The sequence below is a fragment of the Hevea brasiliensis genome, unplaced genomic scaffold (assembly GCF_030052815.1).
Source record: "Hevea brasiliensis isolate MT/VB/25A 57/8 unplaced genomic scaffold, ASM3005281v1 Scaf1, whole genome shotgun sequence".
NCBI lineage: Eukaryota > Viridiplantae > Streptophyta > Magnoliopsida > Malpighiales > Euphorbiaceae > Hevea > Hevea brasiliensis.
Window position 1 is genome coordinate 8,656,515 of NW_026614585.1, and position 24,344 is coordinate 8,680,858.

Here is a 24,344-nt window from a genome sequence, read left to right on the forward strand (position 1 = left end):
CTAAGATTATTAATCATCAAAGAGATAAGTAGTGTCTAACTTCGTCTCTCTCAATTGATGTGTCTGACAGAATTGAGATAAGTTAATGTCTTGTTTCCGTCAAATATTAAAAGAATTTTTTTTTATCCATATCAAACTGTACATGTTGGATCGACTCGGCCAAGTCGGTTGGACTTTACTACTACTAGAATTAACCAAACCAAGGCAAGGATAGGCACATCTCCTTATGAGGGGCTATCCCTCAAAAGGCTACTACAGTTTAATGGCAGAAACTAAAATTACTGGAAGGATAGGATGAGGATTTTCCTGTAATACGTGGACAATGACTTGTGGTGTATCATTGAGGATGGACCTCATCACCCATCAACGACTGTAAATCTGTACATGGTACAGAGGTAAAGACAAAAAGAGGTGAAAATCCAAGACATGAAGGATCTCGCTATATTGACCCTTGAGTTACTTGGCTCCTTTCTGATACAATAGATTGTGATGGATAGGGAATAAATGGAAGCAGCAAAAAAGGAGGAACAAACCTTGATATGAAGTACTCCAATTGATCACACTTAAGTGATGAAGAAGAAAGTGACATTGAAGCTGCCAACTTTAAGCCTTTAACCCTAGAGTTTGTGGAGGAAAAAAAAATATATAAAAGAGAGAGAGAGAGAGAGAGATGATTTGCAATGTTAGAAGATGCCTATTATAGCTGAAGAATTTTACAATTGCTTCATCAAACACTTAAAAGCTCAAAACTTATATCTTGTATGTCCAATATTTTCAGTTTCCATATCAGCCAAACCCTTGATTCTGTTATTCAATTCTTAGATCATTCATGTCAAACTAAGAATGCCATAGCCATTAAGAAGCTCCATGCTCGCCTGCTCAGGACAGGCTTACTCTTTTTCTCACTTAATATTCACTGTAAACTCATTTTCACCTACACCACATGCCTCCACAAAAACAACCTCCAAGCCTTAAGCAATTGCTGCAAATTCCTAATCCCTGTAAACCCATTACCCTTCAATATACTACTTTCTAATTTCTGCCGAAGTGGGTTCCCTTTATTAGCACTAAAAACCTGCTCTCTCATGCATGTAAACAGTGTTTCTTTAGATACTTATGCTTTGTGTAGTTCCTTAACAGCTTCATCTTCTATGGAAAATGTGAACTTTGGTAAGCAGATACATGCCCATGTGACGAAATCAGGTTGGTTATCTAGTGTGTTTGTGGGCAGTGCATTGATCGACCTATATGCAAAATCTTCTTTTGTTAGTCATGCCGCAATGGTGTTTGAAGAAATTCCAGTGAAGAACACAGTTTGTGCAAATGCTCTTTTATCAGGGTATGTTGAAGCTAAATTGTGGGATCAGGGAATTAAATTGATAAGAAATATGCCCCTTTTGAGTTTGGATTATGATCATTTCACATTATCAGCAATGCTGCGGACATGCACGGGGCTTTCTGCTATTGAATTCGGAAGACAAGTGCATGGCTATTTAAACCGTAAAATTAATGATTTGGGAAATGATGTTTTTTTGCAGAGTTCACTGATTGAAATGTATGGCAAGTGTGGTTTTGTAGGGAACGCTTTGCAGGTCTTCAACTTGGCAGGATATAGATTGGGTGGAAAGAGAAATAGGGATATTGTTTTGTGGACTTCAATGCTAGGTGTATATGGTAGAAATGGGCATTTTAACGAAGTGATTGGACTGTTCAAGGAGATGTTAAAAGAAGGGATCATACCAGATGAGGTGGCGTATGTTACAGTCATCTCTGCTTGTGGTCACACTGGTCAAGTGCAACTTGGAATTGAGTATTTCAAATCAATGTCTCTGGACTTTAATTTGAATCCCGGCACAGAGCACTATGGTAGTGTAATTGATTTACTTTGTAGGGCTGGTGAGTTAGGTAAAGCCTGGAAGCTGATGAATGAGATGATCACTAAAGGGCATGAGAATCCCAGCATTTCCATGTGGGGGGCTTTGCTTAGTGCTTGTGAGGAACATGGGAATATTGAGATGGGTAAATTAGCTGCTCAAGAGGCACTTAACTTGGAGCCTCAGAATGTCGGGATCTATGTTATGTTGTCAAATTTATATGCTAGGTTTGGTATGTGGGATGAGATTAGCCAGCTGAGGGAAATAATGAAAGAAAGAGGGCTAAAGAAAGATGTAGGACGTAGTTGGATTGAAGTCACAAGTTAACTGGAGTGTTATTATCGTCAAACATGGCGCGGTTGTGGTATTGATCTTGAATGGTTGTCAGAGATGCTATGCCAAATTGGAAGATGACCCCCTTAACCTGTTTCAAATTCTGAACTTACGAGTCGTCAAACAAAGAATATAATCAGTAGTTCTTAATCTTCCAACCGGCAGGGGAAATGGCAAATTGCAGAGTTATGAACCTGAGGAGTTTTCCACTTGCCACTTGAGCTTATGAGGCACCCTGTAGATGAAATGGAAACTAGGTCCTCTCAAAGCCATTGCTATGAAGCTTCATGAAAAATGCTGCTAGAATTAACATTAGCTAGTCAGACAGGTATTACAGTTGATACTTCAAAATGTTTGAATTGTTGTGTAAATATTCATATTCAGCATTTGGTACTTTGAGGATGTTGTAGTTGATGACAACATAATTAAACAAGGAATGCTGAGAGCAGCTAGATTGTGGCTACAAGTTTTCAATGATAAATTTTAATTAACCCCAACAGAGACAGTAGGGACAAGTTTCCATTTCAATTTTCGGGAACTGAGACGGCTTGACCATTATCTGGTTGTTTGTGTAAACTTATCTTGGTAATTAGCAAGTTATCAAGGGCTTCTAAATCAGAAAATATGCGCATGTATTGATCTATAAAATAAAAAATAAATGAGTCAGAGTCTAATAAATTAATATGAAAAAAAAGTGTTAATAATATCATTGTCTAATAAGCTAGTATGAGAAAAAAGTGTTAAGAATTCTGTTAGAATTGAATTGAGGAAAATCTGATTGAAATGGAAATCAGAATCTGTATAAGTAGTATGCTTATCTTTAATAGATATAATTAGTTAAGATACTTAGCATTCAATTGATGGAGTTGTGTATCATTTGCTAGATGCAGTCCTGGAAAGTTCAATGGAAAGGGATAACCACAGCTTTGGTGGTTTTTTTTGAAAATTTTGTTAACAAAGCAGATAATAATAATAAAATAGAAAATAAGTTTTTAATTTTTATTGCACAATTAATAAATCAAACAAAGGTTTCGAAAATTAGAGATGCTTAGAACACGTAAGACGCAGAAAAGCAGAAACGGCAGTTAAAAATAACGGCAAAGGAAATCGGTTGGGAGTACATTATCCTGCACTTGCACAAAATCAAGCAAAAACTGCCACGTCCTGAAACCAAGGGCTTTCTAGTTATTTAACCCAACAACAAGGACCTCATTGACGTCACAACCCCTCCATTGTTTAACTCTGAATCGTCTGATTGGTCCACTAAAAATGCATTCGTTAAACCTTGAAGTAGGCAATAATTTTCCTTCAAACCCTAAACCAGGTTCTGTAATTCAGCACAGGAAAACCCTAATTTCTTTGAATCAATACTCATATCTGACAAGACTGTGTGTGTATATGATATGAAAAACAGTTCATCAGCATAAAGAAACGGTCAAGATCAGCCTGAAATAAGTGAACCCACACCCAAATCAAAGAAGAGAAAATGAGCAAACCCGAGGACACTGAAAAGAAGGTAACTATCTGTTTCAGATTTTAACGATTACCCATCTCTTAGATCATCAAAATATTGTTTCCCAGATGCACAAGACTGTTTCTTGGAAGAATTTTATATTACTCTTAATGCCAAGACTCTGTTTTGATATCGCTTCTTTGATTTATATCGGACTTTGTGTAAAGCATGAACTTAAATTTGGATTTAGTTTTGATTTGTTGCTTACCCAGTTCTGGAATCACTATAAAAAAATGGTACCGAAAAACTTAATAACTTGTTATTTGAATGCAATTTTTTGATACACGGAAGAAAATCTCTGTTCTTAAATATTGCTTAGTTGCCGTTTGTCGGATTGTTTTGCCTAGAACTTGGACTGAAAGTGTATTTATGTTCTCATTATAATTGATATTTCTGTATCACGGGAATTAAAGCTTCTTGAAAGACTTTTTTTCCCCTCCTTTGAGTTTAGATGTAATCATGCTAGTAATCCGTCATTGATTTTTACGAATTTTTTGTTGTTTAAAATGATGCCTGATTTCTAGTAACATTGAAGCCCTTATCCATCATTTGAACCACTATTAACTTTTGCATACATATAATACATGAGGCTTTGTTTTGTAAGTGGCATTACTTCTATGCAACTATGGTCTTTTTTTTTTTAATGACATTATTATGGATCACTTTGTTATAGATTCTAAATAAGAAGCTTAAAGATGTTGAGATTAGCATTCCAATAGTTTACGGCAACATCTCATTCTGGCTTGGTAAAAAAGCTAACGAGTAAGTAAATTGTTAATTGTTATTTAGATAGTCCTTTTCTGTTTATTCATTAAATGCTATTTACTTTTGGCTGATTTACTAACCAGGTATCAGTCACATAAATGGACTGTGTATGTACGTGGGGCCACAAATGAGGATCTTGGTGTGGTGATAAAACGAGCTGTTTTTCAGTTGCATTCCAGTTTCAATAATCCAACAAGGGTCGTTGAATCACCACCTTTTGAGTTATCAGAAGCAGGGTGGGGTGAATTCGAGATTGCAATAACACTGTATTTCCACAGTGATGTTTGTGATAAACCCTTGAACTTGTGAGTTCCTTCATCTACTATCAGTGCTAATTTTAGCTGGTACATTTTGGAGATCACAGATTTAGCCAACTAATTTTGTGTTCAATTTTTTCTTTTTGTTCTTATGATACGGAACAAGCATTTACTGTAAATAATATTAAATCTATGTATGAATTGATATAAATATATAAACAATGTAATAACTCCTAGTCAGTCATATGAATTTCATAGGTCACTCAATGCTCAGCATTGATTTTGGTAGGAATGTTTTTCAGAAATTATAGACTCAGCCGACTTATTTTCTGTTCAGCTTTTCTTTGTATTCTTGAAGCACAGAAGTAGCATGCAGAAATATGTACTGTGAACTATAGAAAACTTAATGATATATACTTTTAGGCAACTACTAAAGTCGTACTTGTCTAATGGACAATGGACATGGTTTAATAGTCTGCAGGAAGTTACAGCTATTATCTTCAAACCGCAAATCAAGTTGCAGCATAGAAGGTTATTCCACTATACAAATAATTTGCATTATGCTTGATCAATTAACTTAAATATTTATGATCAAAATCATTTTATGCATTTAATCCTTCTTTGCTTGAGAATGATATTTTGATTGAAAATGGAATATAGATCTGTGTTAGTTCAATTTCAATAGCAATGGCACATTGTCTGCAAGGATAGTTCTAGGTAGTGGTAAAGGCCTTTTGAGGAGGAAGAAGAAATAGGTGCCTTTTTGGAGCAGACAAGGATAAGGTACCTAGTCTTGATCACTTCTCAAAAGTGTTGAGGAATCCTGAAAGACTATCAAGGAATGATTTTCTTGAAACTTTTCAGGAACTTTTTGGCAAATCGTATGAATTCCTCTGTTGTAACCCTTGCTCCTTAAAGGTTAAAAAACCTCAAGAATAGGGAGATGATGGAATTTTCTTCACCACTTGCTTTGTTGGAGTCTTTTCATTTGCTTCCTAGGGTAGATAAAGGATTCGCGCTTTAGTTTCTTTCGATAATTTTTCTTCCAAATGCTTCTATTCCCACCTTGTTTTTCCCTTCATAATTATTTTCACTTAGCCAAGACTAGAAAACTAAAGTGCTGCTCAAGGTAAGGCTTTTGTTTGGTTCGCAATTCTCTAAAAGGTGAATACTAATGATCTGTTATTGCAAAAAAGAAGGCCTAATCAGGCCTTATCTCCTGATTGGTGTCTTATGTGTAGTGAGTATCCTTCTCACTTCTTTTTTTTTTTTCTTTTTTTGGCATTTTGAGGTGGCTTCGGCTAATTGGAATTGTCTTTTTTTTTTATTTTTAAGTAACATTGGGTAGGTTCTTTCAGAAAAAAAAAAAAAAAAAGAAAAAAGAAAAAGAGTAACATTGGGTAGGTTAAATTTTGAAAGTTGGTTTAGAATGTAGAGGGTTTCAGTGTGGGAAAGTGCTAGAGTTTTTTGGAATTGTGCCTTCTTTGGAGTCTTAGTATTATTTGGAAGGAAAAAAAATGCTTGCATTTAAAAAAAAATTAGAGCCTGTCCTTTAATTTGCTTGGTATGAGGTGGTTTTTCAAAGTTTTCTGTGGGCGTTTGCGTCAAGAGCTTCCAATAAATGATTGTTGGCAATTTTGAGAAAGTTGGATTTTGGCAATTTTGAGCAAAGTGATTACTCAAGTGGTTGTTGGCAATTTTAAGTTTCCGAAGAGATTGTTGTAAAGATGGATTTTCAGAGTGTGCAGATCATGCTTACTTGCAATTTCTTGAAAAGGTCATAATAAGAAGGGTTTTCAAAGTAAGGCAGAAAAACTAGAATAATAGTTATTTGTCTCCCACTATTGTTCTTTTCTTACTTTAATGATGCCAAATGTTGGTTTGCAATTTTAGAGGGTTAAGATAATGTGAACAGTAATCATCTTTTTCCATTTTTGTTTACTTGTGCTGTTGGTTTCCTTGACAGGATGTTTATTTAGGGTGTCATGTCGGGTGTGATGAGATAAATGGATCTTTGTTCCAAGTGTATCAAGCCTTTTTGTTCATGATGAGAATAATTTTGTGAGCGTATAATTGCAAAAGAATCAGACAACATCAGGCCTAACAATTAAATGTCAAAATGGTGATTACATAATGGTTAGCATTCAAAGAAGTGATTTAGCATCACAATTTGCAGAAAAAAGGCTGAAAGCTTCTACCATCTATTAGTATTTTCTGTTACCTAGAGTACTTGACTGGAGACAACTGGTCATATCTTTAAGAGTGCCAGATAAGTATTGCAGTTATTATGGGGCAAGAGCAAGATAGCTTTCCTAGTCTTTTTGGGTTTTGACTTGAGAGATTTTAAAGAGCTTTTGCTGATACTTACGTAATTGGAGGTGCATTGCTCATAAGTTTTGTCTATTTTATATATATATATATAAACACACACGCACACACACACTTTTAGGAGTAATGGTTCCTGTAAAGTGGAGTCCTAGAAGTGAGTATTGAAGACAGTTCTTGAGTCCTCATTTTTCTTTTCATGAAGTGGCTGCTCTTAGATCACAAACCTGCATCTTTACGGTTGCAAGCCTAGACTTTTACCATTCTACCAAGCAATGGCATATATGCCTGATGTACTAAAATATTCAAAATTGAGCAACTTCATTATTGACCTATTTAAGGTTTAAATAATGCACAGATATCATCATTTGAAATTGTACCCAGAGGATGAATCTGGTCCTATGTCAACGAAGAAGCCTGTTGTTGTGGAATCATATGATGAGATTGTGTTCCCTGAGCCTTCTGAGGGCTTCTTCGCTCGTGTGCAGAGTCATCCTGCTGTAACCTTACCCAGATTACCTGCTGGTTTTACTTTACCTCCTCCTGGTATGTATTATTGTATTTCTGTAGCTATTTGCTCTTCATATTACTTCCAAACAAATAAGTATATCTTTTATGTGTTTATAGTACCAGTTGAGGATGCAAGTAAAAGGAAGAGAGGCGACACTAAAGATCATCCTCTAAGCCAGTGGTTCATGAATTTCTCTGAAGCGGATGAGCTGTTACAACTTGCAGCAGCTCGTCAGCAGGTCAGAAAGAATTCCATAATTTCTTTTCATTGCTATGCATTCCCTTTTTTAAAATATAGTCACAGAATATGTCACTGCATTGTCTTGTTCTCACTCATAATAGCATTTAATTCTGTCTCCAATCTTTGTAGTCTTGGTAATTCTTACCGTCCGTATTCATCTCGGCCATGTTTGGATCAAAACTTCAAATGTACTCATTTCCTAGGAATTTTATTTTTTATTGTTTAGTTTGCATTTTTTTTTTCAAAAATATTTTGTTTTTATGTTTGGTTCACTAATAACTTCTTAGGCCATATACTATAAAATACAAAAATACCTATAACTCATTAACGTAGATATCTTTAACTTACAATTTTAGGAAATTATTTTGAGGTTAAAGTAGATAATATTTTTCCACTTCCCTAAGGAAGTTACACTTGTGGACACCGCTCCCCCTTCTCCCCCACCCCACCCCACCCTCCCTTCTCTCTCTCTCTCTCTCTCTCTCTCTCTCCATATTGAAGAAGTTGAGTGGTCAAAGGAAAGTTCCTTTCGGCTTTACACTTCTTTACCACCAGCATGACCATTTGACATAAGTCCTAAGCAGTCCTACTTCTAAGCTCACTCCCTTCAAAACAAACAAGGCTCTAGATTATGTCTGTTCTTTGGATCTCTTTTTTCAAGCCACTACCATGGATTGCAAGTTTTCTGCCTGTGCCCTCCTTATTTGCAGATTTCATATTGTTCCAAGAAAATCCTTCTAGAAAGATCTCCTTTATTAGTTTATGAACATTATATAAGTTATAGAGCCTTTATCATATGTTTGCTCAGATGCTTTCTTATGCGCATACTATAGAAGCATCCTTTCTTTTCTTCCTCTTTTTGTGGTTTATATATCTCTGAATATATTTCTGTGGTGAAGGTGCTTGTTTCAGTGAAAATTTAAATATCTTGTGGAGAGTTTTGAGAATTTGTGATGGAAAGCACGCAAGCTCAGATGTCAGCCAAGCATTGTCCTAGAAACTTAGTTAGATAGTCCCCCAATTTCATGGAGACAGAAAGCTGGACTGTCACATTCTGATGTACATGTTGTCCTTTTTTCTTTAAGTTGAGAGGCCAACCTTCTTTCTCCAAGATGGACCCAAATACTTGTCATTTCTTCAACTCACATGAACACAGGCATATGCTTTCCATGGCCTGTTGCATGTTAGACCTTAAATGACTAAGAGACATTTTGACCTTTACTACTTTCTCTATTATACTTCTTTGTCTTATCTCTTCTCATATTTCTCTTATAAGGATAATTGGGTACCCCTTTAGTACCTTTCTGTCATCACTGTTCACCTTGTTAACACTTTACTCATTTTCTGTCATCTCATTGTTCACTATGTTCCCTGTTATTGGACAACATCACATGTTGAAAATGCCTCTATTCTATTAATTAAGAGCATACTGCATGCCATTGATGTCGCATTGTCCTTTCACCCAAAAATTTTTCAAATAGAAACAGCGACTGCATAAAGACAAAGCATAAGGAGAGCTTATCATCTAACCCTAGACCACTGTGACTTTGTTGTAACCATGGATTATACAAAGCAGTACTTACTGTTAATGAATTAGATGTGCCTTTGTCTAATTAATGTTTTTCTAAAATTGAGTAATTTTTTTTTTCAGTATAGATGCTATTGAACTTTGTTCCTGCACATGGACATGCAAATGTGAGTGTGTGCCTGCATGTGTGTTGTCACTTTTGAGAGAGTGTCAGAGAATTTGGAATTGGATTTGAGAGTGTGCAGAGAGGATTTGCTTGAACAAAGTCTCCCTTTTATGAGAGAAACAATGTATGTATGACATTGATCAATAAAACATAAGAATAGTTAGTTAATCTTCCATAATTCTAGGACATTTTTCAAAGGAGAAACAGTTCAACCTTCTGCTACTTGGTCCATGTTTCTTTATGGATGTAATATTGGATTCACCCATAAAGCTAACTCATGAAGAATCACCTGGGTGCACACTTTCACCTGATGGAAGGTTGATGAGTTGTTCTTCCTTGTTTCATTCATGTCTTTGATATATATAGCTAAGATGGAAGTAGTTTGGACTTCCAAGCCTTTCCTTCCAGCTCAAACTGCTAACATCTACAAACTGCATGGACTTCATATTTTCACCATCACAATAAGCACGGAACTTAAATATCCATTCACTTGCAGTCTACCATCACATGTATCTACATTCCTAGGATAAGGAATGCACGGCTTTAATTGTACTGTCAAACTGATAAATTCACCCGAGTGATGAAATGTTCTTTGATAAAACCATAAAGCACACTCCTTTATATTTTTCATCAAGAGTTGAAGATATCTCTAACATAATTTTTTTCCCTTTTAGTGATATATTACTGTGACTTTTGAAAAACATTAGAAATATCAGCAGGCAAGGATAATAAAAGAAAATTTAAAAAAATAAATAAATAAAAGAACACATTGTGACTTGGCAAATGGGCTGTAAAATTGTTGAAACACTTAAAAGTATAATATTCATTTAACTATTTGATGGATGTGCATTTTTATCAATTGTTGAAATTATATGTTGCATGAAGTTTTAGTTACTTTCAAAAAAGGAAAAGAAAAGAAATTATACGTTGCGGGCTTTAAAGGATTTCTCTTCAATTGGATTATCCTAAGTTCTAATCTTTGTGCGTGATAACACTTTTGAGTGTAGTCAGAAGGAATTATTAGAGCAATAACAAATTGTAAAACATAAATTATCATTCACAATTGCTTGCATTGAGTCAGTCCATTAGATTATAGCTAGAAAAACATGACTAAATCTCAAAACTATTACATATTCCTTTGCCATGGGCTGGATAGGATTGGGCACCCCTATATCATATTAGATGATGCAAAATTGTGTTTTAGTTCTATTTTGACTTTGTTTGTTGCTAAGGAAAGTACCTCGTGTTTTTCATTATAAAGCATTATCTGAAAGTGCTCAGAACAATTTTGTTAGTTTGCATATCAACGGAGCTATGTTATGGTGGAATTGGAAAGAATGGTAACTATAGGATTAAAGCAAGTTGGGTGAACTGGAGAAATGCCACAGGAGTCATAAGTAATCACAAAATACCAAGTTGAAGGGAAAGTTTTATAGGACCACTATTTGACCAACTATGATTCATGGGCCAGATGACTAAACATGTAAACAATATTAGCATAGAAGAAATGAGAATAATAAAAAGGATATATTGAAAATTTGAAATATAAGAATGGGCCAGATAAAGAATAAATGCATTTATAGAAAAGTAAAAATTGCATTTGTAAAGGAAATGTTGAGAAATGGGATATCAAGATAGTTTGGAAATGTGCATCATAGACCAATAAATACGCCATCATAGATAGTTTACCATATTTAAGTTGCAGGAGAAAAGAAAGCAAGAGGTAGACCTAGAATGAATTAAGAGGAAGTAAGATGTAATCACACTAAATCTTTTTGAAGATGTAGTCCTAAACTAGGTGGAGCAGAGAAAATTGATCCAAGTAGTGAACCTCAACTAGTTTGGGATGAAAACTTAGTTGAGTTGCATCTCATAGATATCTATTTTTCAGAATGGACCATGCAAATCTGACATGTTTAGGCTTTAGGGAGACAGGTTTCACTTTGTACTTTTTGACATCAGACCATAATAGAGGACTTCCCAATAATTCTTACAATTTCTAATATTTTCTTGAACCTTTTAATAAATAAGCATAAAAAAGCTGCTGCACTTCATTTATCTCTACAGCCTTTTTATTTATTGGCAATGATCAAATAGACAAGCAATAACTCATTTCTGGAAACTGGAAACCATTTCTGGTAGTGGTGAGGCATAGAAATTGGTTTTTGAGCAGATTACTCTCACACTTAAATTCTCCCATTTGGTAATCCTTGATATTTTTTTATTTATATTCATTTCGAAATAAATTGAAATGAAATATGGTTTGAGTAAGAACCTTTTGCAATTGATAGATAAGTTTTGTGCTTGTGCAGATACAATTGCTGTTCATCTATTTATCCAATTGCATGAGAAGTATAGTTCTCAATTTTTTTTTTCTCAAGCATGTAAGTGAAATATGTTGACAGTTTAGATTCATTGTATGTATAGGTGCAAGCTCATATTGCAAAACTCAGACGACAGATAAGCTTGATAGATGGACAGCATCAACAGTTGAAATCTCCCTCTGACCAGTGACTACCTTGCAATTTCTTGAGATTTCTACTTCACATTGTTTTGGTAGCAGCAGCACATGATGGCATAGGCATGTAACAGTAATATTATTGTCTCAACAGTTTGGAGTTTTGTCCCTATGCCTCTTTCTTTTCAAATTCATTTTTTCCTCCCCTTTCAGTGCTTATATATGAAAATGTATCCCTGTATCAATAAACAAAAGGAAATTTTTGTATACTTCAATTATTTCCAAGTAAAAGTTAAATTTTACTCAACTGTCTACATCTGAAGAATGCATTTGATATGCATACATTGATCAACTGATCTGCTACCTTCCAGAGTTGGCTTAACAAAAGAGGAGTTAGAATGAAAATAAATAAATCAGATTATCCTCTCAGTGTTGATGAGTTCCAAGCCACATTCACCCATTTGTCACAGGCATTAAATTTTTGTGTTTATTCAATTCAGAAATGTCACTGAGCATAAAATTATGGCTATGCCAGTGGATTAACTTTTATATGGTCATGATATATTTGAGCTTTTAAGTAACACTGGAATGACTTCTACCTATTCAAATTTGTGGGCGATAAGAATGGTTTGGACAATGCAAGGGAGGGCATGTTAATTTAGCCTATTACTGTTTTCTTATTATTATTATATGTATAGTAAGTTGTTTTTAGATATTACAACCCTAAATGCATCAACGACCTTAGTTGAATTTGGCTTCCAAACTGCTTTAGTTATCATATTTTTGCAGAGACCATTTTCTCACATTGAAATGCTCCGTCAATGAATTATGTGTCAACAAAGATGAGCGCCCTGGTCAAGTACTTCTATCAGTCCTTATGATGCTCTTTATAGATGGTAAATACATATGGGGTCATCTATTCTGAAATTTGGATGGGATCTACTTGTGCTGTCATGGTCATTTCAATTCCTTTGTCACGTTTGTCTCGGTTTGGCACATACCAGGTACAACCTATCCTTATTTCTCATAAAATTTCTTAATTTTTTTTAAGTGGGCCCAGCTAAATATATTATTCTCTTCTCACAACTGGCTGAAGTCCATCTCTATCTAGGCTAAGCTTTTTATGGTCAAGGTCCTAATCTAATTATTAATGGTTGCTCAATTGTCTTTTTAGTTGGTAATGGAATATTTGAAGTCTCTATTTCACAATGAATACCTGATTGATAATCTTAGTTTGATCTTACATGCCAGTCTGCTTTCTAGGGCCCTTTACTTCTGACTAATGTCCTTACAACCCATGTGAGTGTGTTAGTTTTTGCTTGTTTACATTTCTGTGGCATCCCCATCTGTTACCTGAGTGTAGAGTATACCTAAAAATATGACACCACCTCTTGAGAATATTTCAACTGACCATCTATCTTCGCATCATTATTAAGTTCCATCATGCATTTTCAGGATACACCAGCTTCTTTTATTTCAACCCAGACGAGTGTGAATTGTTTCCCTTTCTTGCATGCTGATGACACTAGTGCATTGTTTTCTACTCATGTGGTTATATGCATGCCCATAACATGTAGAAAAGGACAATGCTATTTCACATGGATGCTCTTAGTGCCTTTAGCAGTGGACAAAAAATGACCAAGAGAAAGTAATTTAAAAAACTTAAGGGGGCATATAAAAGAATCCAAATAGACGGTTGCAAAGATTTGCCCAGTAAATTGGCCATTTGAGGCAACTGAATTGATCTTACAAGACCTTACTATGTTGTCTTTACAGGAAGTTTTGGGGGCAAGAGTAACATGGCCTTCATGTGCTGAACAATAGGCAGGGTCATCATCAACTATAAAGAAAATCCTTGCTCTCTCTAGACTCTCAGCGGGGCACTGCATTTCGGTGAGATTGGTGGGCCTCTCCAGTCTGCAATTTTTATTGTCCATTCTTTCAATCAATCTGATTCATAGAACATGAAGGAGTTCCGCTCAAAGACGGCTACCCAAGTGTAATATGTTTTCTTCTTCTTTGGGTTGAGGCTGTGAAACAAGTTTTATCTCACTCTGAGAATATTTTTCTTACAATATTTTGCTTGCATGCGTGCATGCATATAGATATGCAAGTATACATGTGTACATGTATGCATGTCTGAAAGCATATTATTCAGATGGGCCTCACTGCTGAGCTAAGAAACATATAAAGTTCAACTTGGTAATTAAATTAGAGTTACCACTTGATGTCTTTCAAGATTCTATTTCTTACACCTATTAAAGGCCGGCCAACAACTGAGGGTATATATACATTTATGCTTGTGGGCGTAGAGAGATTGTCTTGGACATTTTAGGGTTTGACAAAAAGAAAAAGGAGAAGATAGAAATGCCAGAGATCGCCATATCAGGCATTAAATCTAGTTTATGCGGATCACTTTCTAAACCTAAGAACATGTAGATATTAACTTCTATGAAATGGAGTTAGGCCATAGTTATCAAAGGCTCAAGGCGCACCGAGACTCCAAGGTGTCTTGGAGCCTAGGCACAAGGCGCAAGGCGTAGGCGCGCGCCCGAGAGAGCCAAGGCATAAAAATAAAAAATATATATTAAAAATAAAAAAATTATAATTATGATATCACACCTCAAGTAACATAAAACTATATAATAATAACTAACAAATATGCAAGTAATAATTAGTTTATAATCCAAAAGAGATAAAAATAAACTATTAAAAATTAAAGTTTAATAAACTAGTAAACTACTAAATGTTCAATCCACATCAATAGAAATATCAAAATCCTCTTCATCTTCTTCATCATCTTCATTATCCTCCTCACACTCATCTTCCAAATTAACATCTTCATCATCATCATTTTCTTCCTCGTCTTCAAGAAGTGAAGAAGTACGAGTGGATGATGCTTTTCTTTTTTGATGTGATGTAGATGCAACATTTTTCCCTTTGCTTAATCTAGTGTTGTAGGCATTCTCTTCAGCTCCAGTAGCTGCAGCAACCACATTCCATGTCAAATCATCATCTTCAAAAACAAGTTCATCTCTATCCATCTCTTCCTCCATTTGACCCATCAACCATTCATTACTATCATCAATGTCTTTCAATGAGATGGGGTCAATGCGGTCACGTGCATCATATCTACGCTTTAATGACCGATTGTACTTGACAAACTCTAAATCATTCAAGCGATTTTGAGCTAGTCTATTTCTTTTTTTACTGTGAATCTGCAAAATATAACAATTTTAATAAGTATAATTTTTGAAAGAACAAATGAAAGGTATAATTCTAAAGGGAGATGTTTTGTCACTCACATGCTCAAAGATGCTCCAATTATGCTCACAACCAGATGCACTACAAGTGAGGCTAAGCACTTTAACAGCAAAATTTCTCAAATTTGGAGTTGTTGCTCCATAAGTTAGCCACCATATAACTAATGAAAAAATAATGCATATTAATTATTATTCAAAAATATTGCAATATGATATTACATGCTTATGGATAAAATTATATTACCTGGAGATACTTTCTTTAGATTCCTAATTGCCATATCCATCCCAAAGATACCTTCAGCATTTTGATAAAAAGTTAATTGTGCCATTATTTTGTCTTGCTCTTCTTTGCTTGGAATCAACCTTGCTACAACTTGGTATAAACCGGTAACAACCTCAACATCTTCATTAATTTTCTCATTTGAATAAAAAAATTCAGGATTCAAATAATATCCAGCTACGTGCAAAGGTCGATGAAGTTGGCTTTCCCATCATTTATCAATAATCTCAAAAATTATCCTGTATTTTTCCTCATTTTCATCAAATGACTTTGCAATTGCTTCTTTAGCCCTATCCATCGCCTCATAAATATATCCCATTGCAGGCATTTTCTCACCATCAACTAATCTAAGCACACGAACTAATGGACCAAATATCTTTAAGATATAAACAATATTAGTCCAAAAAGTAGGCATCATGACAATACTGTATACTTTTTTACCAGACAGTTCTTTTGCCCACTTACTTTTGGTCCATTCCTTTGAGGTAAACATCTTTCTCAAATTTGCCTTGTGCTTATGTATACGTTGAAGGGTGAGAAAAGCAGTTGCAAATCTTGTGACAGCTGGCCTAATTAGCTCTCTTTCACCAGTAAAGTGCCGCAACATGTTCACCACACCCGGACGAATGTAAATATATCCATTCAATGTCACTGCCCTTTTAATTGTGTTATGAATTTTGGGAATTTTTCCAATATCTTCTAGCATCAAATCTAGGCAATGAGCAGCACAAGGAGTCCAATACAAATGAGGGCACTTTGTTTCTAACAACTTCCCCAAAAACAAAACAAATATGGTAGCAAGTAGCACAAATATTAAATACATTATTTACTTACAATTAAATTAAACTATCTAATAATAGTAAGAATAAAAACTCTTAATTACCTGCAAGCACACAATTGCTATCATTATCTGTCACAACTTGAACCACATTAGCCTCTCAAACACGCTCTACAAATCTATTAAGCAGGTCATACATCTTATCACCAGTTTTTGAGTACTCTGAAGCATCAACAGATTCCATGAAAACAGTTCCCTTTGGCGAATTCATCAAGAAATTAATCAAAGTCCTTTTTTTTTTATCAGTCCAACCATCTGCCATTATAGAACAACCATACTTTGCCCATTCTTCTTTATAGGACTTTAATGAATTCTTCACCTCAGCAACTTCTTCATTCAATAAGGGAACCCGCACCTCATGAAAACTAGGTGCTTTCATACCAATCCCAAATTGTCCAATAGACTCCACCATAACTTGAAAACTTGGATAATTGACAGCATTAAAAGGAATTGCCGCATCATACATCCATCGAGCTATATCCTTACATGCTTTTTTTCGCAATTCCTTTTTACATGCCTCATTAATAGTGGTTTGCTTCGGCTTTGAATTTTTTCTATCTTGTACCGCCTTTGCAGCACTTTTGGCAAAATATAAATCTATTGGACCCTTTGTCCTTGCCTTCTTTTGAACCTTACTATTTCCTTTTGAGCCTCTAAGAATTGTCCCAACATCATCTTCATCTTCATCATCTCCAAGAATTTCAACATCCTCATGATCAGGCAATTTATCTAAGGTCTTTGCTGAAGCCTTTTGCTGCATATACTCTTGTAGCTCTTCACGCACATGTGTTGAACATTTCTTACACATTGTAGCATTTTGAAATCCTCCAACTAAATGCTGTTTAGCTCGAAATATCCCTCCTTTTGTAACTTTGCTACAAAAGTTATAAGCAACATCATTTCTATTGTTTGGATTCACCAAGTGGACATATTTCTATGCGGGATCTTTGTTGCTATTGTCAGTTTTAGCAGCGGTAGATGCTTCCAATTCCATCTTTGAAAAAATAAAAATAAAAAGATAAGAAAATTAATAATTTAACAAGTAACAATAAGCCAACAATAATATACATACCAATTTATAGTACCATAATCTAATTATAATAATAGAAATTAATAATTTATGATAACACAAACTCAATTACAATATTTCTAATAATTTCTAAGAAGACCTAATAACAATTAGCAATAAGAAAATAAAGTCATGAAACCTTTTTAATCCAATAATAAAACTAAAAGCTAATAAGAGTAATTGAATTAGCATATTAGCATAATAGCATCTCAAGTGGTCAAGTCTCAACATATTTTCACATATTCACAATAAACAATATGTCAAAATCACAAATTTATACAAAAAAGAAAAGGAAAAGAAAAACATTGCAGGGTAAGACTAAGGAGAGAGCATGAAAAATTACAGCTGCTGTAACAATGCAGAACCAGAACAGAGAGAGCATGGCATTGACAGCAAAAAAAAAATGCAGAAGAAGAAAGTGTAGTGTAGAAACAGTGCAGGAAAGAGAGAAAGAGAACATGGCAGCCAAAAAAAATGCAGAAAAGAAAGTACATTGCAGAAACACTGCAGGAGAGAGAGAGAGAGAGAGAGCATGGCAGTCCAAAAAAAAAAAGAGAAGCAGAAACAGAAAGTGCAGTGCAGAAACACTATAAGAGAGAGAGAGAGAGAGAGAGAGAGAGAGCATGGCAGTCCAAAAAAAAAAAGAGAAGCAGAAATAGAAAGTGCAGTGCAGAAACACTACAAGAGAGAGAGAGAGCATGACAGTCCAAAAAAATAAATAAAAGAGAAGCAGAAAAAGAATACCCAGCACAGGAAAGGGAGAGAGAGCGAGAGAGAGAGAGAGAAAGAGAAAGCATGGCATTGGCAGCAAAAAAAAAAAGGAAATACTGAAACAAAAAAGAAAAAAATGCAGCACAGGAAAAGAGAGCAGAGGAGAGTGAGAGGAGAAGAAGAAGAAGAAGAAGAAGAAGAAGAAGAAAAAATACATACCAGGTTTGTTTGATCTCTCCCTTCACTCTTCTTCTTCTTCGTCTTCTTCTTCTTCTTCTTTCCTTTTTGCTGGCTGCTGGCTGCTGGACAAGTTTAAAAAAAAGAAATCCTAGCAGCTTACCCTTTTATCATGCGCCTTGCCTCATTGGGGTGCACCTCGCGCCTCGGTGCGCCTCAGTGAAGTGGTGCGCCTCAGCTGTCCTGAGGTGCCTGGGGCTGCGCCTGGTTCTCCTTGCGCGCCTTGCGCCTGAGCCGTGCCTTTGATAACAATGGGCTATACTTGAAGATTTCAGTGGTGCACATTATAAGTATAGTTATATTTGATTATTGTGATATATTCTTCTATTTTAGTGGTGATGGTTTGTGCTGGACCAATAGGAAGCCCTTTATTTTTTAGACACTTTTCTTGGTAGCAAAAACTGCTCTGCTGTGTAATTAGATAGACTTTGCTGATTTAACAAAATCATAATTGGATAGAATACATTTGACATCTGGATTAAGGCTGGATTGTGTACAAAATCTTATGTCTTGTTTGGTTAGGGACAACTCAGCTTGGGAACTTCAAGTTCTTAAGAGGAAGTGCTAAAATTTAGCTTGTTTGATTGTCTATAATCCTTGATTTCTTGGGAAGTTAAGGCTCTCAATTCATTCACTTCCTAAAAACTATTTTCTAGGAGTAACTTTCTAAGAAGTAGACTATTTGAACCAAAGAAGGTCTTAGGCATGAGGTATATACGAGACCAAGAGAGACAAATACAGCTTTTAATTTGGTATTGATGCCTGAAGCTGAAGGTGGTATTAGCTAGAATAAACTAGAGCATTTAGGAAGAAAGTAGGATACCTACAGTATAGTCTACAAATGTAGTTGTGATACTTTAGGACATCAAGTAGTTGTATACATACAAGGGTAAGTTTTAGTTATAGGGTTTGGCTCAAGGATGTTCTCAGTAAATGGGACAATGTGAAGATAAAAGCATTTAGGTCAAAGCCTGCAAAAATGGCAGAAACATACACATGGGTTTGCAAATATTTGGATGTACTGTGTAAGGAATCTGTCACTGAGCCCTCAGAATCGCAAGCCCTACAATCACTACAAACCCCACAGTCTGCAGGGTTGTACTCTCCAGTACGCTTAATTTTTGGTCCGTGATTTCAGTTATCGGTAGAGAGAGAGAGAGAGATTATTTCTGGGAAAACCAAGCTTAGATAAACATTTACAGGGATATATTTTACATTTTGTTAAATGTAAAAGACTGAATGGCACTGTTCTCAACACATATCACTTGTCCTCTTGTGAACAAAGAACACATGAAACCAAGAGATAATGGACACTGGAAACTGGACTAGTTGCCCATAGATGAAGTTATCTATGTTTTAAATATATTACAATAATAAGACTAGGAAAGATTAGGTATTTGGAGAGACTTTCAAAATTGATTTTTTAGATCTTGCAAGAGTGATTGAATTGGAAACTGCATGCATGGCAGATTTATGAATTTTGACCTTGAAACACAGTGTGAAAGATGGAAATAAAGAACAGGAAGAGTTTGAAAGTTGAAATTAATTGCAATGTGGGGTTCAGGTAATTGATAGACCTTAATTACATCTTGAAACATAATTAAAAAGCCAAACTACCCAACTAAAACAGAGGAATCAGGAGATTTGAGTCCTAAACATGTTAATTACATAAGGGAGAGACGGGTAACAGAAAAATAAAAAATCTTCAACTGAGGAATTAATGATGTGAGAGAGAGAGAGGGGTCCATGTTGTCATTAGGAGGGCCAACATAGAAGTGCAAGCCAATGGGTTTGGCTCCCACCATGTCCTTTCCTCACATACACATAGCCCAAAACACCCGTGGCTTGTCCTTTGCCCCCACACTCCACATGACCCTCTCTATCTCCCTCAACTTTCTTCATAAATATCCCCATCGCCCTCCTCTATCCTCCCATCACCTCCACTTCTGCTCTCTGCTTCTCTCTCTTATCTCTCCCTCTCTACAGTCAGCAGCTTCTTATTCTTTACCCCTTCTTGCTTCAATGGCCATCAGGAAATCTAACAAACTAACTCAAACAGCAGTCCTCAAGCAAATTCTCAAGAGATGTTCAAGCTTAGGCAAGAAGCATGGTTATGATGATGATGGCCTCCCTCTTGACGTGCCGAAAGGACACTTTGCTGTTTATGTTGGTGAAAACAGAAGCAGATACGTAGTTCCTATCTCCTTGTTGACTCACCCAGAATTCCAATGCCTACTTCGACAAGCAGAGGAAGAGTTTGGGTTTGATCACGAAATGGGGCTTACCATTCCTTGCGAAGAAGTTGTTTTTCGCTCTCTAACATCATCACTCAGATGAGAATTTGAACAAAGGGTGGTGGTTATGGTGGTTTCTTGTTTTGCCTGGAGAAGATGGCTCTCTATAAGATGAAGCCCACAGCCCACTGCAACAGTTACAGCTGCTGCTAGTTTTGTCTTTTTTTCAACATCTTCTCCATTGTGATTCTTGATCTTGGTTTTTTTTCATATTAGTTCTTTTTTTTTATATCCGTATTGGATCTTTTAAACCCTTTTGGGTTTTGATGTCTAATTACTAACCTAGAAACCCACCAAAAATGTTATGGGTTAATAGATTTGTATAAAGTTTGGTTTTCCTCACAGATGTTAACAAATGTAACACCACTGTGAGAGAAGTTTCTAAGGAAATGTAAGGGTTATGTACCTCTTTTAACCTCACAAATCTCTCTTTCTCTCTCTCTCTCTCTCTCTGGGTGAATGAAAATGGATTAAGGATCTTAATTACGCTAATAAGCTTGATTAAACAAAGCATGATATTTAGTCTCATGTAGCAGATGCATGACCTTAAAGAAAGGCAACCATCTACAGACACACTCCTACACCATAGTTTTGACAGAGAATGTGAGGTACACAAGCATGTACGGATCTTCAACTTACCCTTTTCTTTTGAAAAAACAATTAAGTACATTCATGGACACCACATTTTATTCTATTTAGATTAAATACTTCTAATTTTGATAATACCAGTTATTAATAAGTTAAAAAAAAATTTGGTTTGTTCTGTATGATCCCTAGCTTTGTGAAATGGGATTTTCTTAATTTTTTTTAGTTAGATTAAAATGATTAATTAGTTGCTAGAAGGTTTATTTAGTTTAACTATTAAAAACAATTGATGGCTTATAACTATTTTGTAACTGATTTATATTAAGTATGTAGTAAAATTTTATCTAACTTATAATGTTTATTATATCATATTATTTATTTTATTATTCAAATAAATATCTTAACTTTTTATTTACTATATCATATTTATTTTACTATTAAAATACATAAATAAAAATTAAATATTATAAAAAAATATAAGTAATATAGATTCTTAATGATATAGAAATATATTATGAAAAAGGATAAAGTGATCTTTTTTATCTTGAAATAACAACTACTGATGGAAAATGATTCTAATTTCATAACTTTTTAAAATATAACAGTTTAAGGAGCGTATCAACTAAACATCAACTGTTTGATATATTTACCAAATAAATTTAGAGTAATTGTTATACATAAAACTTTTATTAATTATCCTAAACCTCTAATTTAAACACCATCTAATTTAATATTAACAAAAATTTGTTTACAAAAGTGCAATAAATAATGAACTTTTTAATTATGGAGTCGTATGAACTGTAAAATCTCGAGTTGGAATGATAGAGAAAAAATTTTTCTTTAAAAAGGTTGGGTGGGTCACTTCAGGGACTTGATCTATGTACAGTTCCAACCGCTGGTTCAACCGCTTTCGTCCGTTAATTAATTTTTCTTGTCAGAGTACGAGTATTAAGGTACTAACTTACCCAACACAACCCAAAAAAAAAAAGCTATTAAGGCAAATAATTTCATGAAATTTTATTTAATGCATGCACAAGTACTATTCTTTCATGAGAATATCGAATAAATATAAATAATATGTAAATATATTATTAATTTTAAATTAAAATAAATAAGTTATTTATTATTCAACCAATTTTTTATTAAAATATATTAAAAAAATATTATTATAGTTTTTTTTTTCTTTTTCCTATATTGGTTTGTGAACATATTTGGGAATTTTTTAATAAATATAAATTTATTTTATTTTATTTGGTTTCTGTCCCTCTCCTTTTCAAAGGTTATAAAGCGAAGATAGCACCCACTGCATCTGCATGTGCATGTGCATGTGCATGTACATGTACATGTTCATATGGAGTTGCAAGCGTAGTCCTATTTGAATGCTAAAACTATTTATTATTATTTTGGTGATGATGTATTAATTTTCATTATTTATTCATTATCATGGAAGTGGGTCTGCAACCCACAGATATCTGAAAGGGTATAGAGCTAGCTATAGCTAAGCAAGCAATACCCTTCAATGTCTTCATATGCTCTATATAAATTCAAATCACATGACCATAATTAATCACTCTTATCTTATCCTCCTATGATATTTGTGGTCCATCGATCATCACCTCTTCTTAATTATTAATTATTATTCATTACTTCCAACTGCCATGCATACACCACTATATACCAAACTACTCTCTGCACTAGAAAAGCCAATTTTTTACAAGCAGTTGTCACATTCAAGCCCTATACTTCGAATTTAGCAAAGATAAAATGTGGGGAAAATATATTTGAAAAGTAAATGGGAGAAATGGGTTTAGGTCCAAGAGGACAATGGGTCCGATCGAGGGGTACGTACCATTATAATGAAGGTTGTAAGTGAAAAGGATAGGGCAATATGCATGGGTATGATCTTTGGCCATACTTAATTAACTATATAACCCTAGCTACAAGATATATATCGTCCCTCCCCAGCCTATACCCATCTCAACGATAAGCCTTATTTTTTTTTTTCTTCTATATATGATTTTCTGCAAGCATAGCCTAAGTCCCTAATTATTATAAACCCATTTGGTTTGATGAGCATTTATGGGATCAAATGTAAGAGCAAACTGCTTTTTCATACAGGACCACCATAGCTTTGTGGTGCAAAGGCTGCCTCTGGTTAGCTGGTCCTTTCTATCTTTTCTTTTAATGTATTGTATGTTTTCTTTATGTTTCAGCCACAAAAGAGTGCCCTGACAATTATCACAGCTATTCTATATACATATATAACTGTTTCTTCAATTCCCTTAGCCCCAGAAGAATATTTTCTGTTCCACAAAATCCACACCATATACAATTTCCTCAGAAAAAAAAAAAAAAAATCTTCAACCATTACTACGTTGGCTTCATTCCATCCCCATCTTCTCATCTCTCTTTTTTTAGTTAATGGGACTTATTTGTCTGGACTATAAAAAGAATATATAAACTTGTCTGTAAACAATATTTTCTGAAAAAATAAATTATTTTCTGTTGTTTGTGATGACATTAAAAATCAATTGAAAATAATTAAATTTATCGTCAAAAATTAAGTTAAAAATAAAAACTAAAGGCACTAATTGATTACTAGTCTCGATGATCTAAAACCTTAAGTGGGCCTAAAAAAAAAAGACTAATGATTATCCGGTAAGTATTAGGGAAAATGACTTTCCAATCATAAAACAGCAAGTCATTTTCTCAAATTTAAAGACCATTTCTATGACTGGAAAATTTATTTTCTTTTTATTTTTTTTATTTTTTCTCCCACGTAATAAAAAAACATGAAATTCTGTGAAATAAATGAAATCTTAATTAAGTTTATTTATTTTCTCACATTAGAATTTTTTTTGAAATGGAAAAGAAATATCAAATTTGAACTCCTGAATTCTTGCACAGAGAAATAGAATATATATATATATATATATATATATATGTGTGTGTGTGTGTGTGTGTGTGTGTGTGTGTGTGTGTGTGTGTAGAGAGAGAGAATTGAAATGAAAAAAAAAAAATAGTTGAACCAGTTAGTATGTACTTGGGTTCTCACATGAAAGTATGTTTAACTTAATAAAGCCAAGCATCTGTCTCA

General features: G+C 34.6%; 4 protein-coding genes across 4 annotated transcripts; 3 read left to right on the forward strand and 1 right to left on the reverse strand.

The window, feature by feature from the left end:
- The first annotated feature begins 416 nt into the window (after positions 1-416).
- Positions 417-2,735, forward strand: LOC110635471 (putative pentatricopeptide repeat-containing protein At3g23330). Its single transcript, XM_021784824.2, has one exon. The coding sequence runs from the start codon at positions 762-764 to the stop codon at positions 2,199-2,201; it is 1,440 nt and encodes a 479-aa protein (XP_021640516.2). The 5' UTR covers positions 417-761; the 3' UTR covers positions 2,202-2,735.
- Positions 2,736-3,473: 738 nt separating this feature from the next.
- On the forward strand, positions 3,474-12,277 carry LOC110635472 (transcription initiation factor TFIID subunit 14b). Its single transcript, XM_021784825.2, has 6 exons — positions 3,474-3,723; positions 4,394-4,482; positions 4,569-4,790; positions 7,426-7,613; positions 7,695-7,816; positions 11,940-12,277. The coding sequence occupies exons 1-6, from the start codon at positions 3,694-3,696 to the stop codon at positions 12,024-12,026; spliced, it is 738 nt and encodes a 245-aa protein (XP_021640517.1). The 5' UTR covers positions 3,474-3,693; the 3' UTR covers positions 12,027-12,277.
- A 2,443-nt stretch (positions 12,278-14,720) lies between these two features.
- LOC110635456 (uncharacterized) lies at positions 14,721-15,562 on the reverse strand. The gene is made up of 3 exons (XM_058141461.1): positions 15,478-15,562; positions 15,276-15,394; positions 14,721-15,188 (listed from the first exon to the last, which is right to left on the reverse strand). The coding sequence occupies exons 1-3, from the start codon at positions 15,560-15,562 to the stop codon at positions 14,721-14,723; spliced, it is 672 nt and encodes a 223-aa protein (XP_057997444.1).
- Positions 15,563-20,284: 4,722 nt separating this feature from the next.
- LOC110635473 (protein SMALL AUXIN UP-REGULATED RNA 12) lies at positions 20,285-21,086 on the forward strand. The gene has a single exon (XM_021784826.2). The coding sequence runs from the start codon at positions 20,391-20,393 to the stop codon at positions 20,703-20,705; it is 315 nt and encodes a 104-aa protein (XP_021640518.1). The 5' UTR covers positions 20,285-20,390; the 3' UTR covers positions 20,706-21,086.
- Positions 21,087-24,344: the final 3,258 nt, after the last annotated feature.